This window comes from Spermophilus citellus, assembly GCF_964194105.1.
Source record: "Spermophilus citellus genome assembly, chromosome: 7".
Classification (NCBI taxonomy): Eukaryota; Metazoa; Chordata; class Mammalia; order Rodentia; family Sciuridae; genus Spermophilus; species Spermophilus citellus.
Genome location: NC_138188.1, coordinates 90335085 through 90351220, shown reverse-complemented (window position 1 = coordinate 90351220; position 16136 = coordinate 90335085). Strand labels below are relative to the sequence as shown.

At 41.4% G+C, this 16136-nt stretch overlaps 1 protein-coding gene across 1 annotated transcript; it reads right to left on the bottom strand.

Moving 5' to 3' along the window:
* Positions 1-11600: 11600 nt before the first annotated feature.
* Positions 11601-12908, bottom strand: LOC308653358 (sperm motility kinase X-like; the record flags this gene model as incomplete). Its single annotated transcript, XM_081301954.1, has 1 exon — positions 11601-12908. The coding sequence occupies one exon, from the start codon at positions 12906-12908 to the stop codon at positions 11601-11603; it is 1308 nt and encodes a 435-aa protein (XP_081158080.1).
* Between the last annotated feature and the right edge of the window lie 3228 nt (positions 12909-16136).

The following is a 16136-nucleotide window of genomic DNA, read 5'->3' as shown; positions in this document are numbered from 1 at the left end:
GGCAGGTGGGGTGTGGCTGGAAGAAGTAGATCACAGGGAGTGTGCCTTTGGGTTTATGTTTTGTACCTGATGAGCAGTACTTTCTCTATCTGCTTCCTTGTTGATTTGTACTGAGCTGCTTTCCTTTGCCACACCCTTCTGCCATGATGTTCTGCCTTACCTCAGGCCACAGCTAGGAAGTCCTCCATCTGTAGACTGAGACTTCTGAAACTGAGCATCAAGCAAACTTTTCCTCCTCTATTTCATTCTTGTCAGGTCTTTGGGTCACAGTGACTGAAAAGCTGACTAAACCAAGTTTTGACATACATTGTAGTTTACTCCATTTCGATCCCCAGTCTTCCTCTTCACCACCCTTTCTCCCTCACCTCCTCTCTCCCTCTGTTCTCTCTCCTATGCTCCATTGGTCTTCTTTCCATTTTTTAAATTGGTGCATTTGGACTCATAATATTTACTTTATTGCAGTGCTGGGACTTAGAGCCAGGGCCTCATGTGTGCAAAGCAAGCATTCTACCACTGACTTACATTCCCATCCTGGGACTCATAATATTTTATACAAGCAAAATGATGTGTTGTATTAAAAAATAGAAATTACATTTTGTATTAATACATATATCCAAAATTGAGCTTAGATTCCATTTTACTTATTGCTTTAAGATGGAAAATCATCTGTAAATTCATTAACATATGTCAAATATAATAGCATAACAAAAAAGTAATGAAGGTAAATTAAATGTCATCAAAGCTTTAGTCATAAAACCCAACTATAATTATTTGTCACAATGCAATCAGTTTCTATACATTTTATAATAACACTTTTTGTAACTTGGAAAAGTTACAATTAAGAAGATAATGTACACTCTATAACTAAGGATTTATTTTTGTAACTAGATAACATTTAAAACATCCTGGATCCTTATTTTAGGAGGAGAGATCTTTTGGGAATTAGGAGATTTGGCACTTGGACTTTGAGTGGCATTAAGAACCTAAGAACCTTTCCTAAGGAATTGTGGTGGGGCTGTTATGGATTAATGTTCCTAAAGGCTTTCATGTTATTCCACAAGAGTTTGACAAGTCCTTGAGCTTCCAACGGCTCACCTCTGCTTCAGAATGTTTAAGTACATAATACTTTAATCATTAAAAACCTCTCAATATTTATCAACCAATAATTTTCCTTCCAAATAAATTTTAATATCTTCAGGATGCCTATTTTCCTTTTCTGCCCTGCAGTGACTCTTTTCTTTCTGCTAGCAAGAGTTCTTAGTGAGAATTTGGCTTCCATTATGAAAGAGTTAATCAGGCAGTGTTTCTAAAGGGATCCTAAAGGTACAAACAAGTTAGATTAATGGACAGGTTTCTTTGGTGGATTTCCAAAAGAATGTAAGCAAATAATAGTTTACTTGACAGATGAATTTAGTATTTCACTTCAAAAGTCTACTCTGAATGTTAGTTATGCTTTAAAATTGGTACTTTTCACCTGAATTTTTACCAGTTAAGTTTTAATTAAAAAAAAAATCTCATGTCTTTGATTAATTCTAACATACCTACAATGAAACAATATTTAAATGACTTTAAAAGATTGTGGTTTTAAGAATCACATATATAGGAGCCAAGCTCTCATGATAATTATTTAAGTTAGAACAAATGTCAATGTACTTATTTCAGTAGTTTCTAAATGGACAGATCTCTTTACTGAATGAATTGAAATGTGTTTTAAAAAGTAGAAATGAAATATCTCTGGAAAAGAGGGTAATGCCTTTAAGTTGGACCAAAAAAATAAAATAAAATGCTTTTCCAAGTGTCTCCTGACCTTATAAGGCTTCAGGAAGTATGGAGGTAAGCTCTTTCCTGAAGTGTCACAATCTCTGAGAATTGAAAGAAATTCAATTGCCAAGTGACGCTCTAATTCTCATGGCTGGGCCTGCTGTCTGGAAAAAGAGTCATGCTCCATTTAGTAATTCCAGTGTTTCTTCCTCTTCCTGTAAATGAAGGGTACCAGAGAAGGGAACATTCATTCACACACACACACACACACAAAAAAAAAAAAAAAAAAAAAAAAAAAAAAACAGAATACAAATATGTATCCCATGGGAAGAAGCCATTTATAGAACCAGCTAAAAATATGTATTTGGGCAGGTCAGACAAGATTTCACAACACTGCCCCAGTGGCCATTAAGTTTGTACATCGACTTTGAACCTATATTCACTTCTGAAGCAGGAGTCATTTGAAGCACTTGGAGAATGGAGTTGCCAAAGAGATGAATTGCTCTATGGTTGATTTCTTTGTATCAAGTTCAAACTGGCTCCCCCAAGCAGAACTTATGGATATCTGTGAAATTAAAAAAGTAATAGTCTCCTTAGGATACTTTGCTGATGACATCACCCTCATCATACAGTATTTCAAGTTATAGTATTTTTAATTTAGTATATAATTTTATGACTTATTAAAGAAGTCATAAAAGTAACTGGGCAAGGGAAAACTGAGACGTGACAGGAGAAATCCAGGTCATGAAGCTCATCAGGCACACTTGACTAGGAAACTCATCACTCTTAGATTCTAATTGATGATTTGGGGCATGCCGGGTTTTCATTACAGTTAACAGGGGTTGTTCCATAATCAGCATACGATGGAGTATAAGAAACACAGACCACACACACAGGAGCCATGGGTTCTACAGGCATACTCACTGTCACACACTAATGACACCAAGTCAGGATTTTAACCACTTTAAACCTCAGGTTCAAAACCAGGAGGGGCAACCAAATAATTTCTTAGGCTTTTTCTGTCTCTTGCCTCTGAGTCCATGTTACAGTATCTTTGGTTCTCTCTTAGTTGTGAAGGAAGATTGTGTTGCAGTTATGTTTTAGATAGAGGAAGATTTTTGTGTTCATTCAAGTCAATATTGAAGTCCAACATTCCAATAAAAAATTAATTTTTAGCTTCAAAAAAAAATCATTAGCTTTCTGGTTTGTGTATATTTTTATTCATGTGACATACAGAATGCATTCATTCCCCATCCTTCAGAAAGAAGCTGCATCTAACTTTGGGGATCAAAATGGAAAGGGCTGAGGCCACAGTCTTCCTGAGATGATGGTCTGGTTTTCTCCTCCCATCCCTTTATCCTCCCCAACTATACATTCCGGTATGTGCTTTTCCTTATGCAAATGTTGATACAATTTACAATGATAAAAAATAGTAAAAAAAAAAATCAACAAAAAACTAAAGCTGTATGGTAAATGGTAGATTTTCAGTTTCCAAAGGGAAAGTACAACAAGAACAGAGTTCTTCACCAGAGAGTTCATTCAGGGTTACTCTCTGGACACTTCCTGAACTTTCCTTCACCCCCACCTCATAATAAAATTAGTGGCTTTCTTTTCCAAAACCTGTCTTGGCCAATCTTCACTCAGGATTTTGTTGTTTTGTTTTTCTTTTTCTTTTCTTCTTCTTCTTTTTTATTTTTAATTTCAGCCCTTCCTATTCCCTGGATATATTCTTCATCAGCACATTTTCTCAAACATGAGTCATACATTTTGGATTTTAACTACATAATGAAGAAATATTAAACTAACTAACTTTTGGAATGATCCTTCCTTAGGATGGGGGTGGGGGATAAATAGCCCATCTCCAATTTAAAGCCTTCATCTTTGCCCTAAATCAGAAAAATGAAGTGAAGAACATGTTTAGAAGGAGAAATATGATCCTGTCTTTTTTCACCCCCTTGGAAGTGTCTGGCCCATGTGGAGGAAGGAGGAGATGTCTCACAAAAGTAGGTCAAGGAAAGAAGAGCTTAGGAAAATCCAGTGTTAGCAACTAAACCATTGCATTAGCAGGGCCAAGTCTTGATTGCAATGTCAATCACGGAAAATGACTTTGCTGGAATGTCTACAGGTTTACAGTGGCCTGGTGGTGAGGGAGAAGAGCTGTGCCTAAATTTTGGTAGCTCTGATTTCTGTTCTTTCGATAGATTTCTTAGAGTTAGAATATAATGACCCTATTTTCATGGACTATTGCCTGGATACTCTCCATTTCCAACATTTAGTAGCTTTGGCATCTGGGTAGCCTCAAGATTGCTTTACCAATATAAATACATTCATTTATAGGGTATATTAAGTGTGGTTTGGAATCAAGCATGCTATTCTTACTCAACATGAAAAATTCTGTACCAATGGACAGATAAACATAAAGGCCTTATCTTTGCCCTAAATCAGAAAAATGAAGTGAAGAGTATGTTTAGAAGGAGAAATATGATCCTGCCTTTTTCCGCTACTAGATATAAATAAAAGTCTACTAGTGATTTATATCTGATAAAGCTAGATTAGGAATCCTCTCTGGTTTCTGATGCCAAAATGAGTTTTCCTCACATGTCTGGGTACTGGGGCTGACATTTGGAAAGAGTTGAGTGTGCAAAACAGGCAACTGCTGCCTGCTGCCTCACATTCAACTGCACAAAGCGGGCCTCAGAGGAGAGGCCACATCTGCTCAGCAGCCTTGAGCATATTAATGTTGGCCCTCAGGAAAAGAAAACCCACATAGATCAACTTGAGTCAGACTCTACCATCACACCAATCATATAAATCATTCTTCCTTCCAAGGAAAGGAACAAGTGAGAGGTCAGAGAAAGGTAGATGGTCTCTGTACAATTTTCTCGAGAACTGACATTTCTGTTTTATGAGCAAAGTAGAACACGGAAAGAGGGAAGGGATGGTTTCCCTTACTGTGGTAATGAGCCTGGTCATTTCTGGGAGAATAAGCTGAATCTAAAACTGAATATCAACTTTTTAAAAATTAGTATTTCTAAAAATCTGAATTCTACCCAATAACTTTGATAGTGTTACTTTTTTTTTCTTCATAGATTGTGATAGTCTCATTTTGCAATTTAGTCAATAAACCTCAAGTTCTTCTTTTGTGACAGATAATGGAGTTACAACTGTGCACTTCAAGAGAGCAAGACACTTGAGATAAGCAAGTGAGTAAGTAGCTTCAATCTGTGGTGGAACCAGTTGCCGCAGAGAATGATGGAGAAGGTTTTCACAGAAGAGGTGATAACCTAAAAAATAAATGACTTGAAAGATGGATAGGGATGATGCTGGCAGGCAAAGAGAGGGAAAGCATTCAGGCAGAAAAAGCAGCATGCCCAGTGTTGTGAGAAAGCTCTTCTATTTCAGGGAGCCTCAGGGAATGGGTGTGGATGGCCCGGAATTTAAGGCACATGGAAAATGATGAGAGTTGCTTCATCTGCCTCAATTACCACTGCACTATTTCCTTCACAATGGAATGATAGCACTTCACACTTCAATACAATTACACATTGGACCATGTTTCTCCTTCAAGATCAAGATGTTAAAAAAGAAAAAAGATGACACCACAGTATTCTTGAATATATTTCCCCCACTTAGAATTTTTTTTTTGTTTAGAAATAAGTCCGTTTAGTTCATAAATACATTTTAAATTATTTTCTGTTGTACCCGTGCCTGGGGGATTTCACTTTTTAAGATCTTCCCTAGAACTCTTACTTGTGTAACTGCACTGTAAAGTCTATGAAATCTTAAGGAAATGCCTGAGAATTCATAATATATGTGGGAAAGAGGGGAAAAAATCATCAAGGAAAGTTAGGCAAGTGTCAGTTCACTTAGAGCCTTGAACTCTTCATGAAGAAATTATTTGAAAGAAATGACATGATCATGTTTGTATCTCAAAAAATCTGGGAGGGATAGATATTAAGGGGAATTACTTAAGGCATGGAGACTAATTATTAAAGCACTACAGTATTCATGGGAGTAAACAAATTATTAGATTTTAAGACAGAGTTAATAGAAGAATGGTGGGGACTTATGGGGTATGCGGAGGTCAGTTTGACAGGATGATGTTCAGGAAATGTAGTAATTGAAAGTAGAGAAGAGTAGAGTCTTTGCTCAGATTAGAAATACATCATAGGAAATGTAGTCAATGAAGCAATGAGTGGGAAAAACTATGGTATTTAATTTTATATATATTTTAGTGAGGTCTTTATGGGATGGATTACTGTTGTTTTAGAATATTTTCAAAGTTAATTTAAAAAGTTCCTAGAAGTAAATCTGATTTCTCCAAATTGACAAATTTACTTTAGCAGTGGAAGTGCTATGTAAAATACATTTGGGATACAAATGATCTTTTTTGGTTGTTTTTGTTCTCAAAGGAGTGTGGTTTTAAGTCAGTTATTTATGTGGTTTTTGATATTCTTCCTATTAATATATTACTTCTAACTTCCATTGGGGCACCTTGGTGTAGACAAAAGACCAAAAAAAGATGGAAATGCTTAGGCAATCAAAAATAAGATTTAAAAAGACTGGAGAAAATAAAAGGGAAAAAAATGCTTAGCGGAAAGATAGACTATTTCTGTCAAGTCTCCACTTCCTTCTCATTTGCTTACTCAGCGCCAGGACGTATTTTTATTCCATCAAATCTCAGGTAATATTTCCAGTGAAACATTGTTTCTTGGTGCTTCTCCATATATTCCACAATGAGATAAATTTTCCTTAGTTAAGATCCATCTCCTTTTATATATATATTTTTGCAGAATCTAAAATATCAAACCTTTAAATAATAGGAAAGAGATACATTCTTAAATATATAAATCCAGGAAATGGCTAATCTCTTAAGATTTTATGAATAGTCTACTTTTACAAGCAATCATCAAGAATTATCTGAGTGTTACTCAGAATATTAAATTGCAATTATCTATGTGACTCTAAGATGAAGTCTTAAAATACTCAATTTTTTCTTCAAGGAATTAAAAATAAGTAACTGAACATGCTCTACATCTCTGGATTCATGTAGTCAAGGTGATTGATTGTTGGAGGTAAGCTATTCACATCCAGTAAATATTGCATTTCCCAAAATAAAGAAATAAAATTATATTTCACAGTTTCTTGTTGTTGTTTTCTTGAACAATGGATTAAATTCCCAGAAGACCTCAGTTTGGCAGAACAGGAGAGGGATGAACTGAAGTTTATCTAAATGCCTAATAATTTAAAACATAGAAATTAAATAGAGGATGACTAAATAGTGTGGGATTCTAGCAAAATTTTAAATTATAAATTTTAAGATAAGTCAATTACTCTGGAAGAATATACAGAATTTCCTATATTACTTCCTAAGACAGCATTACAGTTTCTTATAGACCCAGTTTCTACAAATGTAATTTGTATTAGATATGGACTAATATTAAATTTTAATATACAGATTTTGTGTAAAAAAATCATCTGAATGTCTCAATGATCATTTTCTAAAGCAGTAAATTTTAGATTAAAATATATATGATGTCACAAGGCATTACAGTATGGTAAATTTATGGAACAAGGACTTAATAGAGATAATCATACATAATAATGCATAGTAAAAATGTCAAGCTGAAGAAAAAGAACGGACTAAAAACTGTTTTTTCTCTTGAGAGGAACCAGGCAATTATAGCCACAACCCCTTCCAGTTCCAAATTTCTGCCCCCAAACATGCCCATGTCCCAAGGAAGGATCGAAACCGATTGATCAGGAACTGCTATGAACAAAGACCCCTGTGACTCTGCAAAATCTTGCTGGGGACCCCAGGACATTTTTTTTCCCTGACCTCTCCCACCAACTCTCTTTCCGGCTGCCTAGAAGCCGAGGCCTCAGTCTTGCCATCTTTGGTGTTAGAGTTTGGATATATGATGTGTCTCCCAAAAGCTCCTGCTAATGCAGGAATTGTCTAAGGTAAAATAATTAAATTATGTTTAATTATTTTAATTAAAATTTAATATTAGTCCATATCTAATCAATTCATCCTAGTTTGAATAGAGTGACTGAGGGGGGTTACTGTAGGCAAGTAGGGCACAGCTAGGGGAGATGTGTCCCTGGGGGAATGCCCTGGAAGGGTGCGTCTTCCACTTCCCTCTCTTTGTATGCTTACTAACCCCACACTGAGCTAAGCAGATTTACTCTTCTGGGCCATTTCTCCATCTTGTGGTGCCTCACCTTGGACCCAGAACAAGGGAATCAGCCATCTATAGACTAAGACTCTGAAACTAGGAGCCCCAAATAAACTTTTCCTCCTTTAAGTTGTTCCTGTTGGATCACTATGATACAAAGCTTACTAAAACATTTGGCAATGTAAGATTAGTGATAGAATCACAGAAACCAGAATCACCATGGAGACAGTCATAGGAAACTACACCTGGCAGGTAATTCCCTGAAGTCTTTTACCTCTCAGTGACCACTCCTCTCAGTGGTTGGGCTGGAAGCTGGAACCATGGGGAGGGACAGCAGAGAGATCAAGGAATAGCAGTTTGGGTCAGCTGACACAACAAAAGGCCAGATGCTCATCTGTGGAGGGAGGGAAACCTTGTCTATTTTTCTTTGGTTTTTACTAAACATGTTTCCAAGCAATGATTGTCTATTTCCTGCTTGTAATTGATCTGGACAACACTGTGATTTTTACTTTGGCCTTTCCCTGGCATTTAGCATTTCTCTATTATTCTCTAAAATCCTCCTTAAGTAAAGAATTACAGAAGCAGATCAAGTGAAGTCCTACTGTGAGGCGCTTGGGGTCCCATCGGATGTAACAGTAATGCTGTGTAATAAATTACCTCAAGTTTTATGGATTGTAAATAAAAACCATTTGGTTTAAACACACAATGTATGTTGTTGTGGGTCAGAAATTCAGGCAGGACTCAAGGGACAGCTCATCTCTGCTCTATGGACTGTTGACTGGGGCAGCTGACTGGGGGATGAAGAATCAAGATAATCTCACTCATATCCAGGCCCTAAAAGGGTTGGCTTAGGTCTGGGACTGAGTTCTCCTTCTTATGTCCTCTCTTTCAATATATCAGTTCCTCTTTCAGAGTCTATCTCTTAAGCTACCTAGGGCAAATTTCCATACATGGTGGTTGGATTCCAAGAGACTGAAAGAAGACCTTTAAGGATGACTGATACCCAGCTCTCATGTGTAGAGAGGTATGACTTGCTTTGGTCTGGAGTGCATCCAAGACCTCAGAAATTGTATAGTCTCTCTCGTCTCTCTACTCTCACGAGAATGACTAAGACTAGGACCTCCTGCTCTGTACCCTCAATATTGAAAGTATAGTCCATACAGAAGCAGCTGGGGCAAACCTGAGAATTTTTTGGACATGGAGAATCTCAGTACCCTCAGCAGTCAGGGGAGGATATTGGTGGAAGTGGAATCACAGCTGTCATTAAGTGATGGCACTTTCAGCTGCAAGAGCCAATGTTGGAGCTGTGCCCTATAAACTGCTTTCTCTTTCTCCAGGTGTTCAAGACAAAACAAGAGATCTCCAGTTGATTTCCCACCAGAAACAAGAACACAACAGAAAGCCATTAGGAGAAGTAAAAGTGGGAAGGAATGCCCGTGTTCATTAGAACTACAAGATAAAAGGGGTAGAGGGAAGCAGATTGTTTGGGCTAGATATGGGTAGGTTAAGGATAAGGTTTGTGCATACCCCAGGGGACAAGGAGACTTGAAGGTGATTCTAGCTGTCTCTTGACCTTGAATCAACATCTCTATCTCTGTAAAACAGAGATGGTATGCTCCAAATTCCTGACTATGTATTTCCCTTCAAGGGTGCCTGAAGGGTTTGGCAGAAAAATCCTCCAACTTTGCAGATGAGGGGTTGGTTGATGCTACCCGTATCTTATATCCCAAACCCAATATATCCCAGAGTTTATTCTTTAATATCTCTCTCTCTAGCTTTCTCCCTCTATCTCTATCTCTGTGTCTCTCTCCTGCTAGACATTTGTTCCCCTGTCCTAGGTCAACCTTCTTTCCAGTCCATGGAGTTCCTGTCCTGTCTGCCTGCCATGACCCCTCAAATCCAGCTTCTATGAGATTTCCTGAGTTGTCACTGAAAAAGCAAGTCTTTGAATGACATCAGAACTCTGCAGCACAGTATAACTCCACCTTCCTGGGTGACCTGCTGAGGCCCACCCTCAGCTGACTCCCCTTCTCAAGATCTGAACCTTGCCATCCCATCCCCACAGCAGATTCTTTGAGTTCTAGCAGGTGAGAGTGCTGGAAGAGTATGTGTCTTCAACCTATAGCTTCTTTTCTTTTTTCTTCTTAATTGGTGCATAATAAGTATACAGAATAGTGCTTTCATTGTAGCATATCCATACATGCAAGTAACATAATTTCATTAATTTACCATACTGTTTTTGCTACAGCCATTTCTCCCTTCCTCTGTCTGGCTAACCAATAGAGCCCACCCATTGCACCCAGGAGCACAAGATAAGCAGGGCACCTTCCCCCTTCTGTGTTTGAACCTGATAATATAGCATTCATGTTCCTAGGTTCAGCTTAGGAGGCGACTTGCTCTTAAAGCTTACCCTACCTACATGAAAACACTTCATGCCTCTAGCACAACACTGTCTAATAGGCACAGCACAGGAAAACTGACACTTGAGCACTTGAAATGCAGCTAGTTACATGATGAAATGTATGGATCAGTGTAAAATACATGACTTCATATACTTAAAAAGAATGCAAAAGAGCTTATTAATAATTTCATATGAGCTATATGCTAAAATGGGATATTCATGGATATTTTGGGCTATTATAAATGGTTTTATTGAAATTAAAAAACAAAGGAACTGTATTTCTTCCCTCCTGACACCTATCTTCCCCTCCTGTGCCTATCTTCTGCAGCTTCCAATAGTCTCCCTAAGTCCAGCCAAAAGAAATTATTATCATCAGTTTTAAGATTTTGGATATGCTACCCAAAAACTCCTTAAGACATACACATTATCTTTGATGTCTATTACAATAGTTTAGATGAGTAATTTCCCCAAAACCCCATGGTATAATTTTTGGTCACCAACCTGTGGCACCTTTGGAGATTGAAGAAACATTAAGAGGTGGGACCTAATGGAAGGAAGTAAGAGTGTGCCTCTGAAGAAGATATTAGGATTATGGCCCTTCACCTCACTCTGTGCTGCCGTGAAGTACAAGGAATTCCTCTACCACATGTTCCCACCAACATGTATTATGCTACCACAAGCCTATAACAACAGACTAAGGTTTTAAGCTTTGGAACACAGAGGCTTTCATACAATTTTATAAAACAGATTTATTCAGAACCATCTTTGCAATGGCAGAGAAGAGCAAGGCAGGGGGAAATGTGGGAAGGGAAAGAGTCTCTGATGTCTCTGGCAGGTGGGGGGCAGAGGAGAGTCCTGGTGGATCCAGATGAGCTCCTGGCTGGAAGCCACACAGTGAAGCCTGAGCCAGTTAGCAAGTCTGACCTTGGAAGTCTGGGGTCTGCTTTGTGACCTAAGCCAGAGCCATGCTGAGGGGATGCTCAGAGCTCGCGGTTTTCTGGCTGTCCATTGTCCTGTTTCACGTGGGCATGTTCACTGGGGCCACTCTCTTGTGGAACCTAGGGGACCTGTGGCCTCGGATCATTGGAGCCCCTCTTCTAGGTTGTAAGGCGGGTCCATGGAAGCAGGGCACACAGCAGCACAGTTTCTGAAGGCAGGTGGCCATCCTAGTGAACCCCCTCCATCCCCTGCTTCTCTCATCAGGCTGCCCTGGGGAGGTACCCTGGGAGGCCGAGTTGCCCCCTTGTGCGACCCACCTACTAGGGTTGGGCCTGAGGTATGTCTGCCACTGGTGCCCAGGATCCTGCTGGGGGGCTAGGCTGGGAGGGGGTGTCTGCGTGGAGGAAGCACAGAGGAATGGCGGGAACACTGGCATGGGCGGCGCCCTTCTGCCCTGCCCTCTTGGCCTCTCCAGGCTGCTGCTGCTCACAGGGCAAGGCAAGCGCAGGCTCACTGGGGCATTTGTTGGGGCGGACACTGGGAGGATCCATCACGCGGCCTGGGCGAGGCCCAACCACCCGACGCACAGGCTTGGCCCAGAGCGTGCAGTCAGCCCCCTGGCTTCTTTGGTGCTGGAGGATAAGGTAGGTACCCATGGCCTCATCGAATTGTCGTTTTGCCAGGGAGAGCCAGGCAGTATAGGGGTCATAACCCATGTCAACCATGATGGTCATGATGGCTGGGTCGGGCCGCTTGGGGAGTGGCTTGCTGGGACGTCGCCTGGGAGACGAGTCCTCGCCCTGCCTCAGCCATGGGTGCCCCATTACCTGCTCCAGGGTGGGCCTCTGCTTGGGGTCCACCTTCAGGATTTGCTGGATGAGGGTGCATGCTCCCTTGGACACGTGCGGCGGAAGGTCATAGCTTCCCTGTAAAATCTGCTTCTGCAGCTCATTAGTGTTGCTCGCCCTGAATGGCCTCATCCCTGTCAGCATGAAGTAGAGAGTGACACCCAGGCTCCAGACATCGGCAGGGGGACCCTCGAATCCCTTGTCCTGGATGATTTCAGGGGCACAGTACTGGAGAGTGCCCCTGAAGTCATGCAGCTTCTGCCCAGGTGTGAAGCTGGTGCTCAAGCCAAAGTCGATGAGCTTTATGTGGCCCCTGGCATCCACCACGAAGTTCTCAGGCTTCAGGTCCAGGTGGACGACACCCTTCTCGTGGCAGTAATGCACAACACGCACCATCTCCCTGAACACTCTGCGGACCTTCTCCTCTGGTATGCCACCAGCCTTTGGGATGCGACGCCGTAGCTGTCCCCCACTTGCATGCTCCATGACCAGGTACAGATGGTGGACGGTCTCGATGACCTGGAAGAGCTGGATCATGTTTCGGTGTTCTAGGGCCATCAACCAATCCCTTTCACACAGCACGGCCTTGTTCTCCATTGTCTTGGGCACCACCTTCACTGCCACCTCTGTCCCGCTCAGGAGATGGCGGGCTACTACCACCTGCCCAAAGCTCCCCTCCCCAATGGTCCTCAGGACACGATAATGGTCTGTGAGGGCTGACTCATAGCAGAAACTGGGCCTCTGAGCCACTACACTACTCTCACTACTCTCTCTCTGCATCTTAAGCTGGAACACCAATTAAGGACACTAGCTGAAAAGAAAAATAACAAACCCAAGCAAAACAACAAAACCAACAAACAAAAGGCAACACACAAAACAAACAAACAAATTCCAAATCAAAGAATCAACAGCAAATACCAATCAACAGCAAATACCAAACACCAACCACCAACCACCAAATGTGCTAACTGGAAGTCCGACAGGTCACCACCAAGAGCTTCCTGTACTTATGGACAAAAACCCACCCACAGCCACTCTCTTATATAGCCGGTGTTTGAGATTACCTCACAGTGGCTCCTCATGAGGACAGAGCAAGAAATGACCAGTCACGACTGCCCATAGCCCCAGGGGTCATCTCAATGTGGGGGTGTCCAGGAATTTTTTGTCCTTCATGATATGAAGAAGAAAAGATCCCAGAAGCTTTTTGTTAATGTGGGCCATGCAGACTGATATTTACATGTTGAGAGATGAAAATCGGGAGGATGCTTCGATGGTGTTATCATCTGCAGTCTGAAAATCCAAAGTAACTTTCAGCTTCTGAAGACCTCCCCATATCTACACTCAAATCATTCAATTCCCCTTTCCTCCAATTCACAATTGAAGGGGTCCAAGGGATGGTAGTGCTGCGCTCACATGGGGATGCTATAACAGAACGTACTGCTCCCTGTGATGCTCTGGAGCTAGGCACTAACACCACAGGGGTTGAGTGGGAGGGAGGGTTCATCACCCCTTCCCCACAAGGTTCTCATCAGATTTCTTGATACCAACTCTGGAATGCAAAAGGTGGGGGATTGATATGCTCAAAGTGATAAGGGATCAAATACAGAAGCCTACAATCTTAGAACCAGCAAAAGTGTCCTTCCCATTGGGGGAAGAATTGGAGGTGTTCCCACACACCTGGGTCTCTTCCTGCAGCTCTTACCAAAACCCCTTAGACTGGGTAATTTATGAACAATAGAAATTCACTTCCCACCCTTCTGGAGACTGGCAACTCCAAGGTCAAAGCACCTTGTTGCTGTATCCTTAGATGATGGAAGGAGGAGAGGTGTTGACCACATTCTCTCAAGCCCTGCTTTTGTTTGTTTGGGTTTGTGTTTTGTGTTCTTTGCACATACTGGCCATTGAACCCAGGGCCTCTGGCACGTCAGGAAAGTGCTCTGTCACTCAACTACTTCCCTGGGCCCCAACTTCTCTGTTTTGTCTTTTGTAAGAAATTATATCACTATGTTGCTCAGGTTGTGCTTCTGTGTGGGAGCCTCCTGATTGGGTGCCACAGGTTGAGAGCATTATAGCCTATTATAGTTCAGATGTGAGGTGTACCGTACACAGGCTCTGGTGCTGGGGCAGGAATATTCAGAAATGAAATAGTAGGATTGGGAGAAATGTAACCTTATCAGTGCATCCTACTTTGAATGGAGTGACTCTCTGATGACTTAAAGCTGGTGGGGCATGTCTGGGGGAGGTAGGTCACTGGTGCCAGGCACTGGAAGGGTGCTTCATCCCTCTGATCCTTGCCCCACTCTTTTTCTGTCTCTGCTTGTGTCTCTGCCTCTTTGCTGCCTTCAGGTGAGCAGCTTTCTTCTTCTGGGATGTTCCCCCATAATGGACTGCCTCATCTTGGGTCCAGAGCAATTGTATTGGCCGTCAATAGTCTGAGACTTCTGAATCCATGATTCCCAGCTAAATGTTTCCTCCTCCAAGTTATTCTTGGCGGGTGTCATGGCCACAGTGATGGAAAAGCTCACTAAACACTGTCACACAGCTGGATGCAGTGGCACATGCCTGAATTCCAGAGGCTCTGGAGGCTGAGGCTGCAAAAGTGTGAGTTTTCATCCAGCCTAAGCAACTTTAGAAGGCACTTAGCAACTCTGCTGAGACCCTCTCTCTAATGAAATATTTTAAAAGGTCTGGGAATGTGGCTCAGTGTTTAAGCAGCCCCGGGTTCAATCTCTTGGTCCAAAGACAAAACAAAACAAAACAAAAACCACTGCCACATGCTTCTTCACCTAGTTTTGCAAAATAATTGTGTGTGTGTGTGTATGTGTGTGTGTATGCGTGTTTAGAGGGATAAGGGGGGTGGTCTGGGAAGAGAACCAGGTCCTTGTGCAGGTAGAAGAAGCACCCTTCAGGTACACATCCCTTCCATGAGGTAGGAGTCCCTGGCCTAACCACCCTCTGGAAGTTCACCTCTCAATGTTATTCTGTTGAGATTGAAGCATCAGCAGGAACTTTGGAGAGACACACACATTCCAGCCATAGCACTTGATAGACAAGAGCCCAGTGAGTTGGTCCCTACTAGATGTACCCTGTATGAGGGAGTCCTTCAGGTCATCACTGGGCTAGGAACTCAGATCTCCATGAAGGCAGAAAAACCTCTGGTAGAGCAAATTCACGACCATTACAAAAGCTAGTGCCACTTCTCTTTTCCACAAGATGCAAGAGATACATGTAACAGAAAACCCCAACTCTATTCTATGGTATTAAACACACAGTACCTACACATGTAATATTGTGACATCAGCAGCTGAGGGGGTAGGGATGCAGAGGCAATTCAACAGCCTTCTCTACACTACTGAGTTTGCTCTGCTGCAGTTTCGTATCAAGGTGGTGTTCCTTTCTCGTGTTATTCTTGAGGGGTGTCATGGCCACCCCACCTCAGGAACCACAAAGAAATATCTACAGGACCTACCCCAGTGAGAGCTATAAGTATTAAAATGTTTCACCACAAACATCAACTAAACAGGAGAGAAGGTAGTCATAGAAGGAAAAAAGTCACACTGAATTGAAAGTTGCTCTGCTCTCCTCATAGAGAGTTAACCAGACGGAATCAAGTGTTCACCCTGCTCTCTTCATAAGGACGCAAGACAGGGTGATCCAGGAGCTCACGCTAGCCCCTCATGACTCCATCATGGGTAATTACATCATCATAATATCACTTTTGGAAAAAAAATCCATATACTTTAGTATGGAGTATTGAACCTACATGTGTCTTTGGAGGACATGTTTTAATCCGTAACATGTCCCAGTTCTACCTGAGAGTTTTTATCAGTGAATGTTGACTTTTGTCTTATAATTATTCTACATCAACCCATACCATTATATGTCTTTCCTGGCTTGTTCCTAAAGTGCTTTATATAGGGATATTTGTATCTACATTCATGATGAACTTGAGTCTGTTCATGTTAGGTTTCCTTCATGGTTTTATTCTGGCAGTTTCCTTTGGTTTCA